The sequence below is a fragment of the Myotis yumanensis genome, unplaced genomic scaffold, assembly GCF_028538775.1.
Source record: "Myotis yumanensis isolate MYYU_CA2020_CCGP unplaced genomic scaffold, mMyoYum1.0.hap1 SCAF_9, whole genome shotgun sequence".
NCBI lineage: Eukaryota > Metazoa > Chordata > Mammalia > Chiroptera > Vespertilionidae > Myotis > Myotis yumanensis.
The window spans coordinates 56,556,579-56,577,557 of record NW_027223760.1 but is presented as its reverse complement, the minus strand read 5'-3'; the positions used below and the strand labels follow the sequence as shown (position 1 = coordinate 56,577,557).

Below are 20,979 nucleotides of genomic sequence, written 5' to 3'. Positions count from 1 at the left end.
TAGCCCCCCATTGCCTCCCCCCACCTCCCCCCTCATGCCCTCACCCCCCTGTTGTCTGTGTCCATTGGTTAGGCTTACATGCATGCATACAAGTCCTTTGGTTGAACTCTCCCCCTTACCCCCACCCTCCCCTACCTTCCCTCTGAGGTTTGACGGTCTGATCAATACTTCTCTGTCTCTTATAAGAAAAATCTCTCCACTAAAATGTAGTCCACTCAAGTGAAGGAGTTTTGCCCATTCTTTTGAATCCTCTGTTGCCCGCACTTAGAACAGGACCTTGAATAGGACCTAGAACACAGTAGTTATATGGTAAGTATTTGCTAAATGAATGAATGAGATCAATACATCCTTTAATTTGGTAAAATGCACAGCATGAACTTTTAAATGTCTGTTTTCTATTTTTTTCCAGATAGTAGATCAGTAACTATAGTACTAGTTTTGGTTGGCATGTACTTGATTTAGAGATAATGTAGCAATGTCACATTTAATTTAAATATATTAGTTGAATGCTTGAGCAACTTCTCATCTATCTTACAAATTGACTGCTACTTTAATTCTGGATTGTAGTTTTGGGCTAGGATTTATCAGCCAGGATAAAGGCATAGCGCAGGAATCTATTTTGGGTAGAAGTGCCCTGGGCCACTTGAGCTGAGCAAAGTTTCTGTACTAGTGTAGTTATAAGATAATTTGGAGGGGAAAAATAGTTTCAATTGTAGGCATAGAAAGGTACTAATTCAGTGAATACTTCTCAAAGTGGGTTTTTAGACGATTTGCATTCTAATCATCTGGGCACTTGAATGATGAGCTCCTAAGACCTTATAGTATTTATTGGTTAGTTCACTACTTACTACATTTTCAGTTCTATGGTATAGGAGAACTATTCTGTGATGCAGTACACCTGACATGTTCTATATCTGAGCTTACTGATGTGGCCTGGGATGATCTGCCATAGGACCATGTCAGGTTACATTACAAAGAGCCCGTTACAATTGCAAGGAGGCTGCGTGTTTTTAAGGAAAGATTGTGATTATTCTCATGCACATGGTGGTGCCTTCTCTGCTCTTTTTATCAGAGCCATAAAATCCTCATAAGGTGAACCTTGTGGGTACATACAGACATCCTCAATTCAGAAGAAACTCCCTTCTTAATGTGAATTGACCTTTGAGAATTTCCTCATTTCAACTAAAAATGTGATTTGGTGATTTTTGTTATGCTTACCTTTTCTTCCTTCCTAAGTAAAAACCTCACTATTAAACAATAATTCTAATACTTTAATATAAATACTACCACATATTCTTTGATAAACTTCTGTTACATTAATAAGAATTCAATAAACAAATCTTTAACCATTTGTAGAAATATAATACATTATTCAGAATTTGCTGATGTTGATGTAATTTAGAAATTGTCAGTATTATGTGTTTATAGTTTCTCTAAAATCAAGAATTTCCTTGGGGGCATAATTTTATTGCTCTCACATTCCTTCCTGCTCTGTTAAGTCTAATGAGGTTTATCTGTCCTTTAGGTGACCTACAAACGAGATTTGTATGCAGCTGAATCGATTATTAAGGGTATGTTTGGCCTTGTGACTCTCAGTTCCTGTGTTTCAGAAATGTAAGCCAGTTCAGAATTTCTCATGACATTTTAGATCTCACAATTCTCAGAAGTATAAATGCCTGTAGGCCATGGAAGTCTGTGATTTGCTTTTTTGAAAAATAATTACATGTTGCTTTGTTTCCCGCTTGTGAAATATCACTTATTATGTGTGATTTATGTCATATTGGTCTTACTTTTTATAGAGGAAATGCTTTATTAATTTGAAGAAAGTATGGGACATTGGCACTATTCAAAGTAGAAACCAATATTTTAGTAAATTTATAAAGATTTTATATTTTACTTTTACTGTTAAGAGGACTGATCCCCCATCACTATAATATCAGTACATTAGACAGCATCTTTCATATGAAAATATTATTCCCAAAACACAGAGATTGGACTGACTGACTTTTTAAATTTTTTTCTGGTTCTGACAATGACTAATTTTGTTTGGTAGTTTGAGACATTACATGTATAATAACCCCTTTCTCATTCTTTTTCATCTCTATGACTCTAAGGCCCCAGCTACACAGAGGTAATTTATTTAATAATCAACAAATATTTATCCCTGTGCTTCACACTGTGCTTGGAATATAATAATGATGCCTATACAGAACATCAATTGCTTAAAGCAAGGCTTCCTGGCCTTGACATTGTTGGCATTTGAGGTTGGGTAATTCTTTGTTGAGGGCACTGTTTCCTGCATTGGGTGTTGAGCAGCAAGCCTGGCCCCAGCTCACCACATACAGAAGCACTCCTCCCTCCCTCCCTCCCATGGTGGGAACACCAGAGGTGTGTTCTGGGGCAGCACTGTGTGAAAGGCATGGTCCTGGCAGAAATCAAGGGGGTCCACCCCCAGCCCTGAAGCAAGTGCAGTGCCTTTCAAGGTCAGTAACTGATTTCTTTAAAAATAGATTGAGGACAGAACTGTGTGCTCAGTTTCTGAGAGGTGAACTTGTAAACTTGTTTGAAAGGTCAACTTGTACATTCAAACTTGGAAGTTGAAAAAGAAAACGATATCTGAATTCTGAATGCATCAGTCTATTATAAAGTTTTGGGAAAACCACCTATTTAACAATCAAAAAACTGAAATCTTTTTTCTGGTCATGACATTCTTTATTTATAGTTTACCCTCCAGGTTTTTTGTCCTTTAGGAATATTGTGTTTCAAACCATTAATGTACTGTAATTTGTGTCTGTGTATCTGTGTATATAAACTGATCACCTATAGCTATAAATCAAACTGTTGACATATATTTACATATGAGCCAGGGGATGTGTAAACATTACTTTGGAGAAGTTGGCTAAACCATGATGTGGTTGGGTTACATTCTCAACACGAGGAAATATAAAACTCAGTTTGGTTTCTTTACAAAGCCCTATCTCTGTTAACTAGATGAAATGGAAATGATCTATTTTGTGACTAGTTGGTAAGTGGTTCTATACACTTCTGCCTCTGTATCCTCAGAGCAGGCTTCTTAGCATGTCAAAGCCTACATTTTAAGTGTAATTGCAGGGCCTATAGTTTTGGTAATTGCTTGCAGAGAGAAGTCAGTTTTCTTATTTAGGTGACACAGTCTCCTAGACTGCTTTTATTTTTAATGTATTTAAAAAGTATTCTACTTTTATTCCCAGGAAAAGTCTGCCTGGATGTAAACAGCCGATTTAGATCAACAATCTCCCAGCATTTCCATATGCCCTAGGGTTTGCTTTTCTAATAACTCCCAAGAGATTCTGACGTTGCCAAGTCACAGTGAGGACCACTGCTCTGGGGCCTTCCCACTCCCCGTGTGGGTCAGCAGCCTTCTGACTCCCTGAGAACTTGAATGCAGAATTCTGGCCCCATCACATTAAGTTAGAATCTGTATTTTAACAAAAACTCTGGCTGATTAGTTTGTACATTAAATTCAGGAAACATTCCTCTAGGTTGCTCTTCATTGTTCATTTCTTTCCAAATAATATATCTGTGCATTAAGAGCTTGGCATCCTAGTACGTTCCATCAGCTCCACATGCCTGTTCGCTCCGCTGAGATTGCCACCTGCCTCCAGGACGTGCACTAATACTACTACCTCTGAGGCCTGATGGTAGAAATACCTCTGGGTAGAGGAAAAAGAAAACGCTTAGATTTTTAAAAATAAAATTCCAAAATATGATATGGTATAGAGCCGGATAACTATCTGAACTCTGTATTCACCTGTTTGTCTTTTCCTAGTAAATGTTTAAAGTATTTTTCTAGGCACTTTCTTTACACAGTATTTATTGGTATTTACTTTGTGCCAGGCATTGTTTATAGCATTTTGTATGGATCATTTCTTGCTTCTCCAGGAACTCAGTGATGTAAGTAGTGTTATTGTTTCCATATTACACAATATCCAAGGTTTCTAAGCTAATTCTAACTTAAGAGGGATAGAAAATACATTCTTCAATCCAGGTTTCCACCTTAAGCAGTTTACCTCTTCATAATGTTACTCTCCCTTTTATTCCTTAAGTAGAGATTGTTCAGATTCCCTTGTCTGAAATCCTTGGGCTACATGTGTTTTGGAACTTGGAATACTTTATATTCTCCAAAGCTACTGCATCACGCCACTTATTATGTCACATCATCAGTGGGATTTGGGACCTCACCACATAACAAGACTTGCAATATGTAAATGTTTACATTCAATACAAGGGTAATGGCTATTGAGCCTCTAGCCAGTTCAAGTTTAGGACTGATTTGGCCACCAAATTTATATATTGAAACAGTTTAAAAAATTTATTTTAAGAACTTTTTGGATTTCAACATTGCCCATAACTTGATGTGAACCTCTTTTAGGTTGTGAATCAATGAAGGTGGGAAGAATGTCTAGTCTTTTTTTCTTTTGCATCTTCTAACATTGAGTTGAATTGAATTGAGCGGTATGTCCAAGGGTGCAGCTACACATGTGTTTTCCTTTTGAGTCTGGGGACCTTAAATTGTGGGAATAGGTACGTGGCCATTCCTTCTCACCTTTCTACTCTACCTTCTTTCAACAGATGCATGTTGAGGTCTAGTGAATCTATCCCAAAATCATATATCTTTTCTTTTTAAAAATAGAGAGGATATAATATTTGATTATGCATTTTTGTCAAGGTGTAAAACCATGGCATGTACTTTATATATGTTATCCTCATTTATTCTTTATAATAACGCTGTACAATAGATATCACTGCTCCCTTTTGCAGGTGGGAACTCTGAGACTTAGAGGGCTTGGGTACTTCCTCTGGATCACACAGTAAGAGCCAGATCCACAATTCAAACCCACATCTCTCCTTTCCTTAAGTGTGACTCCACTCTGGATCTTGGGCACTTTGTACTTCTGAGTCATGGAGCTACTCATGCTCCCCACTGAAGTGAACACTGGATTCAGTATCTCTCTTTGGAGGGTACAGCAGATGGCTTGAAAAATTCAGCCTGCCCAACACTGATTCTGTTGGGTTAAAACTGTATCTTCAGTTGGCCTGATAAAGAACAATAACACAATTGAGACTCAAAATGTTTTGCACCAATGCTGGGACAAGCACACGGTAGTCTTCTAGAGAGCGTGGGCAAAACATGTAACATTGAAATGACCAGAGAAAGAGAAAAGATTAAAATTCAAAATCAAAATAATAATTTTAAAAGGGTTGGTTGGGCACTGTTTAGTTTTTTCCATCTTGTGCTTATTCCGCCAGTTTAGCATTTGTTATCTAGCCGTAATAGTTTTTCTCTTATAGGGTGGAACTTTTTTTTTAATGATGTGATATGGGTGCCTAGTATTCTGTAAGTTGTTCCTCCTGAGCTGCTTTTTTATAACCTGATTACCAATTATTGCTGGTTTAAAAGTTATATTTTTAATTAAAAAATGTTTTTATTGATTTCAGAGAGAGGAAGAGTGAGGGAAGGATAGAAACATCAATGATGAGAGAGAATCATTGATCAGACGCCTCCTGTACGCCCCCTACTGAGGATTGAGTCCTAAACCCCACATGTGCCCTGACCGGGAATCAAACTGTGACCTGGTTCATGGGTCGATGCTCAACCACTGAGCAACACCAGCTGGGGAAAATTATATTTTGATGTAACTATTTTCAGTTTAGTTTTTACAGACTGGATTAAACATTTCTTTGTTAAGTGTCATGTCTTGCAGGAGCATTTTATACTCTCAAATGTACTTGTCAACTGGAACAGCATGTATATTTTGGTCCATCTTAATTTATGTGCAAGTCTATATCTTTAGTTCAGTATGGGAGGTTTTTTTTAAAGTATGTTTTTATTGATTTTAGAGAGAGAGGAAGGCAGACAGGTAGGGAGACAGAAACATTGTTGAGAGAAAAACATCTGTCTGCTGCCTCCTGCATGCCCCCTACTGGGGATCGAGCGCTCAACCCTGGCATGTGCCCTGACTGGGAAGCAAACCTACGCCCTCTTGGTTCATGGGTTGATGCTCAATCACTGAGCCACACCAGCTGGGCAAATATGGGAGTTTTGATGTAACTAACTTAAGATAAACTTTTGACTAAGATTCCTGAATTGTGGTTTATAGCAAGTCTCAAAATTTGAACTTATTTCATGTTGTTAGATAAGCTTTATTTTTAAGTTTATTTTAGCACCAATATATTCAGCTGGATTTTTATTTGTAGTAAACTATTCAACAATAGGATACATGTATATAAAGTAGTACCCCCATATTTGTCCTTTACACAGTCATCTGCAATGAAAAATGTACAGTTAATCACATATTTACTGTTATGTCACACAACATTCTTAATATTCTTTTTTTTTTGAGGCAGAGAAATGGACTTGGAAATTTTTTCTTTAGTTTTTATCCTCTTTAGGCTTCTATTATGAGTGAAATTTAAAACATAAACTTTTCTAGGGAGTAATGTGATTAATTGGGACAAGACACTGGACTGACTTGTAAGTGTGTAAACAGCCACTTAAAGAAAGTTTTGTACTTTTGTCACACAAGCTGGTTGAGCCCACCCAAGCCTGCTCTGTATGTTCAAACCTACTCAAACTATTAAAGTGATGACAGATGCCAGTAGTAACATACTTTATCTAGACCCTCATATGCCATACAAAGAGTCCTAACCCACATTTAATATGCTGACCATATTCTGGCAAAAGGATCAGTATTCTAAAATCTTCTAAGAAGAAAAGTCCCTATGGAACTCCTAAATAAATGATTGTGCTTATTTTCCACCATCATTCTTCTTAAATGTTTCAATATATGTAATTTTGAGTATTTTGAAACTCACTAGATTTTATTCTTTTTTAGTTATGATTGTACAAACCTAAGTAAACTTGTGATTTAAAAAAGCCTCTTTTCATATAGTGGTTTATATAAAAATGGAAAAATAAAATAGTTAAAATTCAAAATTACTTATTTTTAAGTGGCATTAGTTAATATTAGTTTCAAATGGTTAATATTAATGTTCATGTAAAAATTCATGTCTTTTTCCCAGTTATATGTAATGTTTTTACTTGATAAGCACTTCATTTTAAAGGAAATTAATTGAATTAGATTTCTCAGACATAGAACATTGCCTGTTGATTCAGAAATTTAGACTATATTCTGAAAATACGCTTTTATTTTCAACATCAGTGATACAGGTGATTTTTTTTAATGCTAAGTATTTATGAAGTCAAGCTCTAAATCCAGAAAAACCTGCATTTTAATATTTCATACAGTTAAAAAAACTATTCTATAGGGAAGCAGTTGGATCCTTTTGTGCTTATACATTGAAAGTAGCTGAATGTACTTTTAAATTGGCTCTGTCTGAAAGGAATAAAATAAAATCATATGTGAATAAAATTGATTTAGTGTTACTGAGAACTAAGAAGACTCATTGTGTTATTGTGCATATTGTATACATATGAATAAACTAATGCCTTAATTTTATCGTGTTACATTAATATTTTTTACTTAAAATCATGGCATTTTAAATATTCTTGATTTTTCTTTTCAATCAAATTGAAAAGATGAGAACCTTGAAATCAGGTTTTCTACATCTGTAACTGGACAGTGTTTTGCATCTGTGGTATGTCCTTCTCAGGTTTTTCTTGTTAGATACCCAGCCATGGTGCCATTTGTGTTATTAACTATGCTTTTTGGGCTATGCAAAGTGACAGCTAAGACTTACATGGAAATTGTAATTTTTGATGTCTGGTTTTTTTACTATGATACTTCATTTTCCAAATTTTCACATTAATACCATAATTTCTTTGTACATAATATAGTTTTTGTTCTTCACTCTCTTGAAAATAATTGTATTAGCACTGTATCTTACGCGGATCTGTAAGAACATTTGCGTCAAGCTTTAATTAATAAGAACAGGAAGACTGCAGTATGATTTAATAAGCAGTTTGGTTTTCTTGGAATCTTATTGTAAATTTTTTTTTCGAATTGGAAAGTTAAATATTTGGGTCAAGATTAGAAAAAGTATAGTTCACTTTTTTGTTTAATTTTATAATTTTTAAAAATACATCATTAGTGAGATGCTAATTCAAACACAATCAAATAGTAGTAAATCTGTCATGTTCAAAAACTTCTAAGGTCACTGTGAGGTACTAAGCAACTAGCTTGATAAGATTTGATAACAATCAAAAGCGAGCCAGTTACATTTCACTCTGATGTAGGTAGGAAAAAACAACAAACTGAGAATCCATATATACTTTGAAAAGTAAAAAAGAAAGTACTGCATCATTTATTTGGACAACTATAATGCACTTACATGTAAAAACATGTGCAGGAAACAAGATGTCACATATCTATCCTTATTAGTTCTAAGGTAGGAAACTTCATCCTATATTTATTGACTCATTTCAAATTTTAGTTAATATCTGATATTAAGCATCCTTTCAAAAAATGTGACTATGTACCATTGCCCTCTGTTGTCAACAGTAGAGCTAACTTTCAGAAGACCACTTTGACTTTTCACTGTGGGATGTATGGTTTTTTTGTGAGTCTGTTTACTGACCCTGTTGTCCACGTGGCCTGTAGTCATGCTTGTTGGCTGCTTTTCGTTTATTGACTCCTTGCTGCCCCCCTCTCTGTTCTGATAGCTTCCTCTATCAGGGTGTTCAGAGAAACCTTAGGCATCTACTTAAGGTGAGACTGAGTCAGGGACTTCAACAGTGGTGGTTCTGTTTAATAATAATACTTTAAAAAATTTTACATGAGACAGAAAATAGACTCTTAAGATTGGCTTTGGAGCTCTGGATGGTGTAGCTCAGTTGGTTGGGCGTTGTCCTATGCACTGAAAGGTTACCGGTTAGATTCCCAGTCAGGGCAATGTTTTGCTCTCATGTGGATGTCTCTCTCCCTCTTCCTTCCTCTTTCTCTAAAAAAGTCAATAAAAATATTTTTAAAAAGATTGGCTTTTGATTCAAGGAACTCAACAGGAGAATAGTACATAACTGTCCTTACTTTGAAAGGACCAAGGCTTGAAATATCTTTTGGAAAGGATTATGGTTGATTTGGTATACTTGTTTATTTGCCTAAGAACAATAAAATTTTGGCTCCAGAGGCCCATGTAACTAAAAAGAAGAAGAAGAAAGAAAGATATTCTCAGGTGAGGATTAACCAAAATAATAAATGAATAAATAAATAAATTCTAGCTTCAAGGCCAAAAAAAAAAAGAGGTCCGTATAGTGGATAATGAGGTCTTATGGACGACATGGTGTTAAATGATTTTAAGAAAGGAAAAGGCTGACTTCTGGATTTTTTCTCACTTACTTGTAGAACTAGCATGGTACTTAAGTTTGTCTCTCCTCCATGCTATTTGAAAATTTCTTGCAAAATACAAACACCATCCTGAGTACTCATGAGTTTCTACTGATGATTAATTAATGGAGGCAAATGTCTAGATATTTTTTTCTCCATGTTGAGTCAGTGTGTCTTGTCATATGGTATTTTAGAAATTGTATATGTTGTTTTGTGAAGTTAAATGACCCCAATTGCATCTATTTTCTAACCCTTGGACAAAGGGTTAGAATACTTTATGTATACCAAGAGGAACTTAATAAATGAGTATATTACAAATAAAATTTTGCTCTCATTCATAAACGATTAGATTTAGACGGACTTTAGTTAAAATAATACTGGAATTAAACGCTTATGAAAACACCTCATGGCATGCTGAAAAGGGCTGCATTAGAGAAATGAGTGATGTACAGGAGAGACTGTAAGGGAGGATATTACCCAAGCATACAGGATATAACCCAATATCACTTGGCATACAAACCACCAGGAAATCCTATCTCACATGGGAAAGGCCAGTCAATAGACACCCATGCTGAGATGACATAGATGTTGAAATTATCTGATAAATACTTTAAAGCACTGATTATAAAAATGCTACAATAAATTAGCAGAAATGTTTTTTTAAAAATTAAAAATAATTTTTTTCAATTACAATTTACTTTCAATATTATTTACTATTACTTTCAGTTGTACAGCATAGTAGTTAGACAATTATGGGAATGCTTTTGAAATGAAAGATGGAAAGTCTCAGCAAAGGCATAGAAAACATACAGGAGAGCCTAATGGAAACTTAGAAGTGAAAAAAGTACAGTAACCAAAATAAAAACAGACTTGTTGACAGAGAAAGTGCCAGTGAAGTTAATTCGATCATCAGGATATTTTCAGTCTAAACTGCAGAAATAAAATAGGTTGGGGGGTAGAAATGAATAGTGCTCAGCATATGTGGGAAAGTAACAGATCATATCAATCCTGGAAGGAGAGGAGAAAGTTCAGTATAGGGGAAAAATTCTGAAGAAATTCTAGATGAAAAAATACCCAAATTTGCTTAAAGACATAAATGTGCGGACTCAAGAAGCTCAGTTAACTCCAACATGATAACCTCATACAATTCCACACCAGATACTTCATAATCAAACTGCTAAAAAATAAAGACAAATCTTGAAAGTCATCAGAAGTGATGCATTGTTTGTAGGGGAGCAATAATTTGAATGACTATATATTTCTCATCAGAAACATGGAGACAGAAGAAAGTAGAGAACACATTCATGTAACTTTTATTACAGTACTAGAGGCCTGGTGCACGAATCTGTGCATGGCTGGGGTCCTGAGGCCTGGCCTGTGCCCTCTTGCAACCCGGGGCCCCTCGGAGGATGTTGGATAGCCAGTTTCAGTTTGATCCCTGCAGGCCCAATCAAGACAGGAGGGAACCCTATCCTGTGTGTTGAGCTTCTGTCCCCTGGTGATCAGTGCGCATCATAGCGACCGATTGATCGGTTGGTCGTTCCGTCATTTGGTCACTTAGGCTTTTATATATATAGCTTTTGTTATAGTTGCTCTATTTTATTATTGTTGCTATTAATCTCTTGCTGTGCCTAATTTATAAATGAAACTTTATCAATGGTATGTATATATACCAAGAAACAGTATATATAAGGTTTGGTATATCTATGGTTTATGGCATCCACTGGACGTCTTGGAACATATACCCAGCAGATAAGAGGGAGGGGAGAAGACTGCATTGGCAGTTGTGCACAATACCTTGACCACTTAAAAGTTATCATGCATGGCCCTGGCCGGTGTGGCTCAGCGGATAGAGCGTCGGCCTGCAGACTGAAGGGTCCCAGGTTCGATTCCGGTCAAGGGCATGTACCTGGGTTGCGGGCACATCCCCAGTAGGAGGTGTGCAGGAGTCAGCTGATCGATGTTTCTCTCTCATTGATGTTTCTAACTCTCTATCTCTCTCCCTTCCTCTCTGTGAAAAATCAATAAAATATGTATTAAAAAAAATCAATAAAATATATTTAAAAAAAAAAAAGTTATCATGCATGGGGATAAGATATTAACTGAAAAATGTGGACTTACTAGTTAATACTTACAGCTTTTAATACCAACCTGTAGACTTCAAGGCTTGTTCCAGTTTGAGGTTTCTCTCTGTTAAATCACACTGAGCTATGTGACACTCAGATGCTGTACAGTGGGGCCTTAACTTACGAGTGTCTCGACTAACGAGTTTTTTGAGATACCAGCTGTCTCTTGGCCGATTTTTTGCATTGAGTTGATAGAGTAATTTGAGTTAACGAGCTCCTTAACAAGCTCCTTAACGAGCTTGGTCTCGGAATGAATTAAACTCCTAAGTCAAGGCCCCACTGTATATAAATGAAGAGTTATACAGTTTCAATTAGAGAGTACATATTTAAAATATTTTTTTGGTGGGGGATGTATCCTAATGGTTTCATTATCAAAATATTTTATCATGTGCCACAAGTGTCCTTTTAGGAAGATTTTTAAAAGCTAGAAGGTAGTGTGAAAATGAAAACTTAGGGTTTAACATTAGTCATCAAGTTGACAGGTCAGGTAGGATTTAATGTTAATTCCAGTATTTTTCCAATTTATCCTTAGGTCTTTTCAGGGGAGAGAACAAAGACTAGATTCTTGTGTTAGAGTTTTTATGATTCTGGGAAGTAACATGATTTCATAGTTCTCACCAGTGCTTTTGTTTTATCTTAACCTATAAAAATTTCTAAGACGTGCTGTATTAATAGAATCACAGATTAAGAATTCTAAAGGCGTCTATTTTTTGTTTTGATTTCATCATTAACCTCAAGGAAGATGTTAAAGACATTGCTTTGAGAAGCAATGAGGATTAATCATGTTATGTTTGGAAAGAGTTTTGTGCTTCTTGAAAAAAAAAGAATTTTAAGTGTTATATAAATTTTTTCTCTTTCTATTAGTTGGGCAATAAATTGAAGAGGTTCAGTTTATTTGAACCCTGTTACTATAGCTACATTCTTTTTCATTTTGGCCTTTCAAATGTATGGCAAATATATAGTCATTGCTGTTATTTATTTATTTATTTTATGAAAACCTTAAGTACATTAACATTCCCAGTTTAGATTGTCAGGGTGTGTTTGTGGAATTCTTAATAAAAATCACATAGGATGCTTCAACCTATATCTAATGGACAAACCAAGATAAAACAGTCTTTAGTAGAAGGTATCCATATTAATTTTAAAGGAATTCAGGAGTGGAAACAGGATTATTTATTACTCAAGATGAATATTCCATTGTTACACATAACTACTGCGTATTTGGTAAAACCTTAAACTTTGAAAAGAAACCTTAGTGGGACAAAGTTGAGAGAGATTATTTATCCAACTCTGAAATATTAAACCTCAAGGGACAGTTTGAAGTTAGAATTGGGTTATGTTTTGTGTAGACAAAAGGAATCTTATTCAACTACCACTAAATATATGTCACCATAACAACAAAAACAGTTACCCTGTGATTTATTGGGATTTACCTATAACCAGGTACTCTACATAACTTTATATATACTAACTCATTTAATCATCATCAAAATCCCATCTTTACTATTCCTATATAATAAAAAAATTAATCATAATTTTTTTGTGTGTGTGTGAGGCATTTGAAAATCTGTCTGAATTTTTGCTAGGACATGACACAGTCCAAATTTCTCTAAACATCTTACCTAATAATAGACAAACATGTAAATTGACCATCCCTTCGCTACATTCACCAGCCAATCCGGAGAGTATGCAAATTAACCCAACAAAGATGGCAGCTAATTTGCATACGTAGGTGCAAAACAGTGGCGGAGTGAAGACTGAAGGCTCTGGCCTGGGTCCTGGCTGCCGGAGGAAAACTGCTGCCGGCATCCAGGGGAAGGGAAGGCCTATTGCACGATTCTCTTTGTGCAACGGGCCTCTAGTTTACTATAATATTCTTGATAGGTGGGAGGTAGTTAGTAATAAGAGTATTACTAACTTGTGATGATATTATTTTAAATGGTCTGTCTTCCCCAACTATCCTTGCAAGAATCATTAACTATTTCCAGATCAATGTTTTTTTAAGGCATGTTGTCTGGAGTTGCCCATGTGAGAAGCAGCTGGGTCAAATGTTAATCAAACTAACTTTGATTTGGGATTTCTGTTTAAAATTACAATTTCCCCCTTCATTCATGACATAATACCATGCACTGTCTCCTTGACTGGCAGCAATTTAGCTATTTCTTAGTATGTCAGACCTGTCTACTGTAGAGCAAGACTGCACATCTTTTGGGAGAGTGCATTGAGGGTTTACAACAGTGAATATCACTATGTCATTTAGCTTATGTTTTAAAAATCAGATCATGTCAAATAAGCCTTCCAAATTTGAAGAGAATCCATTTGGCATTTTCACTTGTGGTAATGGTTAAGTGGTAGGAACTTGTATTAAATTAAATTAAGAGGAATGCCAAGGGGAATGCTGTACTTAACCAGGACACTAGGTGGCACAGTGAGCTGCACACAGGAAATAGAGCCTAGAGAAGATCTGCCTGGGAGATGGGATCTTAACAGAATCTGTAAGACTCCTTATAAACTTGACAGATTGAATCGACCAGTTGAATGGCTATTACATCCAGTTACTCCCATTCAAATGTATTCTAGAATTTCTTATTTCTGTTGCTTATACATGTCCTGGTTAGCTACCCACAAAGTGTAATATAGATAGACTTATTGATTTGGGGGTTGAAAGAGTCAAGGACATCTCAATGTGTAGTCCAAGTCACTCCATTTAGCTCAAAGTTAACACCTGCCTCTTCTTGTTCAGTATGTATGAACAGCAGGCAAGGATAGGTTTCAGTATACTAGGACTTTGTTCCATATTATATTTGAAACTTATTTCTTTTTTAAATTTTGTACCTCAGAAAGAATTTCACAACACATTTGCATAGTTATGGACACCAAAGAAGATGAAGAACATGTAGGTCATCATCTTGAAGAAATGCTAAAAAATGAGTTAAATGTAAGTATTCAAATATTGAATTTAATGATTAAAGAGGTGAATGTACATTTCTTGTTTTTTGAACTGATCAACTTCCTAGTTAAGCTCATAGCTAATATTACAACTGAGAAAATGGGAGAAGTAGGTAATAAGTGTGAGGCAGTCTATAGGAATTATTTGCAACTTCTACCAGGAAGGGCTCCCATTATATATTTTTATGACAACATTGTGTGTAAAATGTTTTGTTTGCCAAACTGAAATTATTCAATTTTAATTTCCCTGTTTTCATTAAAATGTATCACCAGCAATCAGAGCTTATGATGTACATATGATGACTTTTTAAACAACATCTAGGATAGAATTGTAAAGAGCTGATGGAAAAAGTTCACTTCACTTAGCTAATTTTATCCTGATGGCACAGTCGGAAAGAGAACGGGCTCTCTTATCAGACTGCCTGTGCTCAGCTCTCAGCTTTATTACCTAATTTCTCTGTCTTAAGTCAAAAATGTTAATAATATCTACATGGTAAATTTGTTGGAAGCATTAAATAAAATAAACAGAATTAAAGTGCTTAGAAATGCCTCTGGCTTATGGTGAGTTTTCAGTGAATGTGAACTATAATAATGAAGCTTTCGCGGATGAGTTGAAAAGAGGTGTGGCAATATTAAGTAGCAGATACTACTGATTCCCAAGCTTCCGTCCTGTACTAGATGCATGAATTGTTAGAAATGTAGATTCCTGGAATATGTAAAACTTTAATGAACCCTAGTCTGGGATAAGCTCTGGAACCTTAAGTTTTTAACAAGCTCTCTCAGCTGGTTTGATAGCAAGCAGTGCCAGATTCTACCAGTAGCATTGAGAGTGACAACCCAAAGCTGAGAAAATAGTAGACATCTTAGCTGTCTCTTAGGCATACAGGCCACACTACAATCTCCTGTGTTGCTTTTATCTGATGACTTTCTGGGAATTTCCCTTCACCCTTGAAAATTTGAGCACCTGTTCTCTGCTTTCTATCTCAACGCTACTGTTAAGAATCTGTTCTAAGTTCAGTGCCTCAGTTTCCCTGCTATACCTTGCAGGATATTTAACGGTAGATAACTGGCCACCACTGCCTGACCCACTGAAGCATCCTTTTGCCTCAAAAAATGGTCTATTACTCTTGAATAAACTCATTCATTCTTTATCCAGTTAATGCAACAACCAGCAATATGGGGCCCTGAAAGAATATTATTGGGACTGTGGCTATCAACCAACCCTAAATTTCGAGAGCTGTGTGTGTGTGTGTGTGTGTGTGTTTTAAGTTTTTTAAAATTGATTTTTAGAGTGAGAAAAGGAGAGAGAAACATTTGATGTGAGAGACATTGATCAGCTGCCTCCTGCACACTCCCCACCTGGGATGAAGGCTGCAACCTGGGTATGTGCCCTGACCAGAAATCCAACCAGCAACCTTTTGGTGCACGGGACGATGCCAAACGAACTGAGCCACACCAGCCACTGCTAAAGAGCTGGGTTTTTATATAACTGTCGAACACCTAGCTGGTGGATTCTGTGTCACTCTTTCCTTGATTGGTCTTTCTAGTATTAGACTCTGCAAGGAATCTTTTGGTTAGAATTATTACAGTATTCACTTTTTGTTGCTACTTATCCTGTATATGTTTAGTGACAAAATGACATGGGATTTAGGGGTACACACTGTACCTTGCTGGCCTTCTGTGATGTATTCATTACCCTGTCCTTCTCCTTCTCCTTCCAGTGACCTTTATTTCAGTGCACTTCACCTACCTACCTGTTGGGCCCAGTCTGGGTATTGCCATCATCTTAACTGTACTAAAAACTAAATACTAAGGCTATTTCTCAACTTCTGACCATTACATGCGGTCATTTCGTATCATTTACTAAATTATCCTACTGCAAATATTTCAAATTTATAGGGAACTTCAGGCTGCCTGTCTTTTTTCTTTCTTTCAGCTACGTTTTGTTTTATACTGTCCCTTATTTAGCTTAGATTCCATGCTCCATCACTTCTGTGGACCATGGCTCTCTTACCAATATCTTCATTTACCTTGTCCTTTGAATGCACCCATTTGGTAAAATCCCATCCAGGTATTAGTCAAACTTTTCAGTTCTCTTCACTTTTACACTTAATCTTAATGATGTTTGGGAGAATCATACAACAATGCAGATTGTTGCCATTAAAAAGCACTGGTCACCATTCTTTAGTGGGCACTGACGGTTTTAAAGCAACCATGATGCATAGTCAGCTCCCCATTCTCCTCAGTGAATATTTGAAACCTCCTTAAATGCTACTGGGTTAGATGATTTTATTGTGAGGCCCTGTCCTGTTTAGCAGCATCCCTGGCCTCTACCCCAGAGATGCTATGGACTATAATGCTAGAGACAAAATTATTGGCATTTATTAAGGTTTTCTTTCTCCTTCCTTGATGACTACCTTTATGTTAATGTTGTTATGAAATACCATTGTATTTTGTTTATTAACCTTAACATTTTGGCTATTATGTCTAATGCTTATCTGTCCAGGTAACTCTGACATTAAATAGTTTCTTCTTTCTCCTACCTTCTCCCTTTCAGTTTCTAATTTGAATTGATGTTTTTAAACTCCCAGTTAATACCTGTAAAACAATAGCAAGCTTTTATCACATTTTATATCCTCTCCTATTTGCATGTGGTTATATACTGTACCATATCTCTCAAAACCATTATTTATTCTTAGATCCATAAGTAAATATATATTTAATGCTCACCATGAAGCCTTATGTTGATACCTTGCAAACCGTTTTGGCTCTCCAAAACAAATCCTCCCATAGATTTCCTCAGGAGGGCTCTGGGATACATTATTCCCAAGTTAGTGCATATGAACAGAATTTTTCTGTGACTGAAAATCCATAAATTTATTTTGGTTAGATGAAAAAACATTCTGGCTTCAAAAAATTATTTCTGAACTTAAGTATACCTCTCCATTGTCTTTATCATAGTCCTCCTTGCACTATTTTTATGGCAGAATCCGCAGAGATTTTAAGACTAAATACTGTATTTCCAGAATCTTCTTCCCCTTTATTCAGTATCTATCCTGTGCTTAGTATTTTTAATTTTTAAGCACTTAAGTTTCTTTCTTCCTTAATTTCAAGTATCTAATTTAGCTATAACTACAGATAACAGCTATTTTTAAAGTTAGGCTTGACTTGAACTTAGAGATTTTATTTGTATAATAAACAAAGCCAAGATGTATACAGATGCTCAAAAGAAAGGAATACCACTGTTTCTCAAGTACCGCTTAGTTGTAATACCAGCCTTTGAGGAGATGGATTGGATTCTTTTTTAAACTAGGAGATACTGTAGAACTTGTAAAAATAAATTTTGTGTGTCCTGTTAATTAGATGATCTTGGTTGACCTTGGAAGGGAGATATCATCCATTTCTTTTAAATATGCCCTAGCTTCTAGATTTCCTAAAACTTGTTAAACAACACAGGACTTGCCAGAATGTTTTCTTGCAGGCAGAAACGCTAACAGTCATGGAGTATCTTTTGTGTGCCAGAGACAGTGCCACATGGCTCAATCCTTAAGAATAACTTATGACTTTCCCCCTCATTTTACAAATAAAAATAGGGAATTTTTGTAGTTTAGTGATTTGCCTAAGATCACATAACTAATGAATGTTGGCGCTAGTTGATTCCTTATAGTTTCTACTACTTAATACTCTTCTAAGCAATGGTGATATAAAAGAAAGTTAGATTTTTCTTTTTGACGTTATACCTAAGTCTAGAAAGAAGTCCCTTTAGGAAAGAAATTTCTAGTTTATATAAATTTTCTCTCTCCATATAAGGGCAACTTTATCTTCTGGCATTATTCAGCACATAACTTACAGACAAACATCAAATGCCTCTTCAAACATTTTAACCTCCCAGAGCTTTTGTTTCACTTGAAAAGAACATATAAAAAGGATGAAGTCACCACCATTGAAATCCAGGCACCTGTAGGGAAGATCAGTGTGGGTGGAGCTGCTCAGCACACAATGGGAGGATTGTTTTATTAGCATGAAAAGAAAAATGTTTCTCATTGAAACTGGGTATGCTTTGCTTGATTTTAAGATTATACCTTAGAGGTGAACTGAATATCTAAACTCTAATGTAATGATACACACAACATACATGGAAGAAGTTGTTAAAAAGTAAAACAAGGAACTAACTGGGTAAGGGACACCCCTCCACCCTTCATACACATGCATATCTCTTAAATTTCAAACTCATACTTAAATTTCAAGGCTTTATTATCAGGCTTCTTATATTCCTTCTTTGAATTCTTAAGGAATTTGAAGTATTTCACAGAACCTACCTACTTTGGAGATAGAGGTCTCAGAGATACCTCATGAAGAAACTGCTCTCACTTCTTCCTAAGAAGATACTTTATACTATACATGGTACTGAGAGTAGTAAGGAATTCATAAGTAGAAAGATGGTGATCATATTTTTTTAGTTCATTAATTCACTAATTTATTTATCAAATAATAAATGTACATCAAGATTTAGTCATTGGATATAGGGAGCAAATATGGTTCTCTGTCTTCAAGGAACATATTGTTAATTTGGGGATAAAACAGTAAAATACAAGAATATTTTAAATTACAAACGGTGGTAATTATTCTTAAGAAAGAGTAAACTGCCTATGTAAGAGAGCTTTGGAAAATCATTTAAAGTTGGGAGCGGAGGGTAGTGAGCTAGAATCTCTTGGCAGGTGTGCCATTTAGTTAAGTCTGAAAGGGTAATCAGGAATAGCTGTCTAAAGAGAAATTCACATGGAATGGCGTGTGAAAGGCACGTAAAGACTTTCATTCATGGTGGCTTAAATAAGATTTCTTCGGTTGGAATGATTTGATCCGAATGGAGGTGGAGGGATGGGAGACGAGGATAGAGACGGGATCATGCCTAGATGCAGCCTTGCAGTCATATTAAGTGGATTAAGGCTACTACCACCATTGTTAGTAATACTACTGTGCTTATATTTTGTCCAAAGAACAAAATGAAGTGATAGAAGACAAGCTACAATGAAGACATGATCCAATTTACTTCTATAAAATGATTATGTTGGGTGCTATATTCCTTAAAAGTAACATTGTGTAATGTAGATGATATATTATGGAATTGTACACCTGAAACCTATATAATTTCATTAACCAGTGTCATCCCAATAAATTCAATAAAAAATAAAATTTCATAGAAAAAAAGTAAAATTGTATGGAAGAAGATATGTAGGATTTAAATGTTTTCAGATATAGTATTACCTCTAAAAACACATGTTACTTCAACCTAATTTTCTTTTGTATAATAAAATAAATGAATGCTGATCTATCTTTTGTCCAAACAGGGACTACAGGGACTTTTGGTGTATTTTGCTTATCCACCCCTTCCTGTTTCCTGAAGCACATAATTTAATTATTGTTTTGTGTAACCACAAATGACAAGCAGGAAATGTCTGAAAATCATGTGTTTTCCTGGGTGTCAGGCATGCTTTGGTTTTTGAGGCTGTCTGTGGTACCTAGTTTATTTTTCCTAATGCCCTCAAGGTTGTGTCCAGTGTATAGGTCTCTGCTTTTTCTTATCGACCTAACTGAATTTGGTGTATGACATATTTATCAAACAAAACATCAAAAATAGCCAATGAAGAAAGGCAGAAATAAAAGAAACAGAACAAATGAAGCCATTGCAGCATTGTAAGGTCCATTCGAAATAGGGCTCTTGTGTGCTTATTTTGACACATATTATAACAATATTTTAGTTTGGAGATGTAAGATTTTTTATTTTTTGAAGCTGTACACTGTAAAACGGTGTAATAACAGTAAAATAACATTGTGAACTCTCCCATTGGGCCTCTAACTCTGAACAATTCCAACAAAGTTAATTCAGTTAGTGTATGTGGTTTTGGTGTATGTACAAGACTACAGAAATTAGCTGAAGACCATCCAATTAAATCCATTCAGTTTATTTGGGATGTTAGCCAGATTTCCTGATCAGTTTTCCAGAGGTAAAAAAGAAGGTTCAAAATTATTGGACCACCTAGTTGCTTGGGATGGTATTAATTATGTTCATGCTGTATTTAATAAAATTAAGAGTTTATAATTCTAATTGGTTGTCATGATTTTAGAATATGATTATTAATGAGGGAATAGTGATAATTCTCCCTAAATATTACTTCCTCTATTTTTTCTTTATATACCTAACATTGCTTCACCTTTTATATCTGTCTATATCTTTCAGAAACAGTGACATATTGAAATACTACTCTTCCTAAAGGAAACAGATGGTTAACTTTTAAAAATGATTTTGTATATCTTTATCCATTTAGGAGTGAGATTTTTGTTCACAAGTTTTAGACAGCTGTTATACTGAGTTAAGAACAAACAAATAAACTAAAAGAATAGTCGACATCTAGCTTTGGGCATGTACTTATAAAAATCAGGTCTTCTAATTCAGGAAATTAATTGATTTTACACACATGGTTAGTATATGTTTTGAAGGAAAATCCTTATAAAAACCTGAAAAAAATTGCTTTTTGGCATATAAATTATAGTTTTTTAACCTTTAACAGTTGATTTTGATG

At 35.4% G+C, this 20,979-nt stretch overlaps 1 protein-coding gene across 1 annotated transcript in view; it reads left to right on the top strand.

Annotated features, from left to right (window-relative positions):
- CRPPA (CDP-L-ribitol pyrophosphorylase A) overlaps positions 1-20,979 on the top strand; it is a 163,949-nt gene that overhangs the window by 41,583 nt on the left and 101,387 nt on the right. The window contains exons 5-6 of the mRNA XM_070424386.1: positions 1,526-1,571; positions 14,290-14,387. Of these exons, the coding sequence (XP_070280487.1) occupies positions 1,526-1,571; positions 14,290-14,387 (144 nt within the window). The remainder of the gene's footprint in view (positions 1-1,525; positions 1,572-14,289; positions 14,388-20,979) is intronic.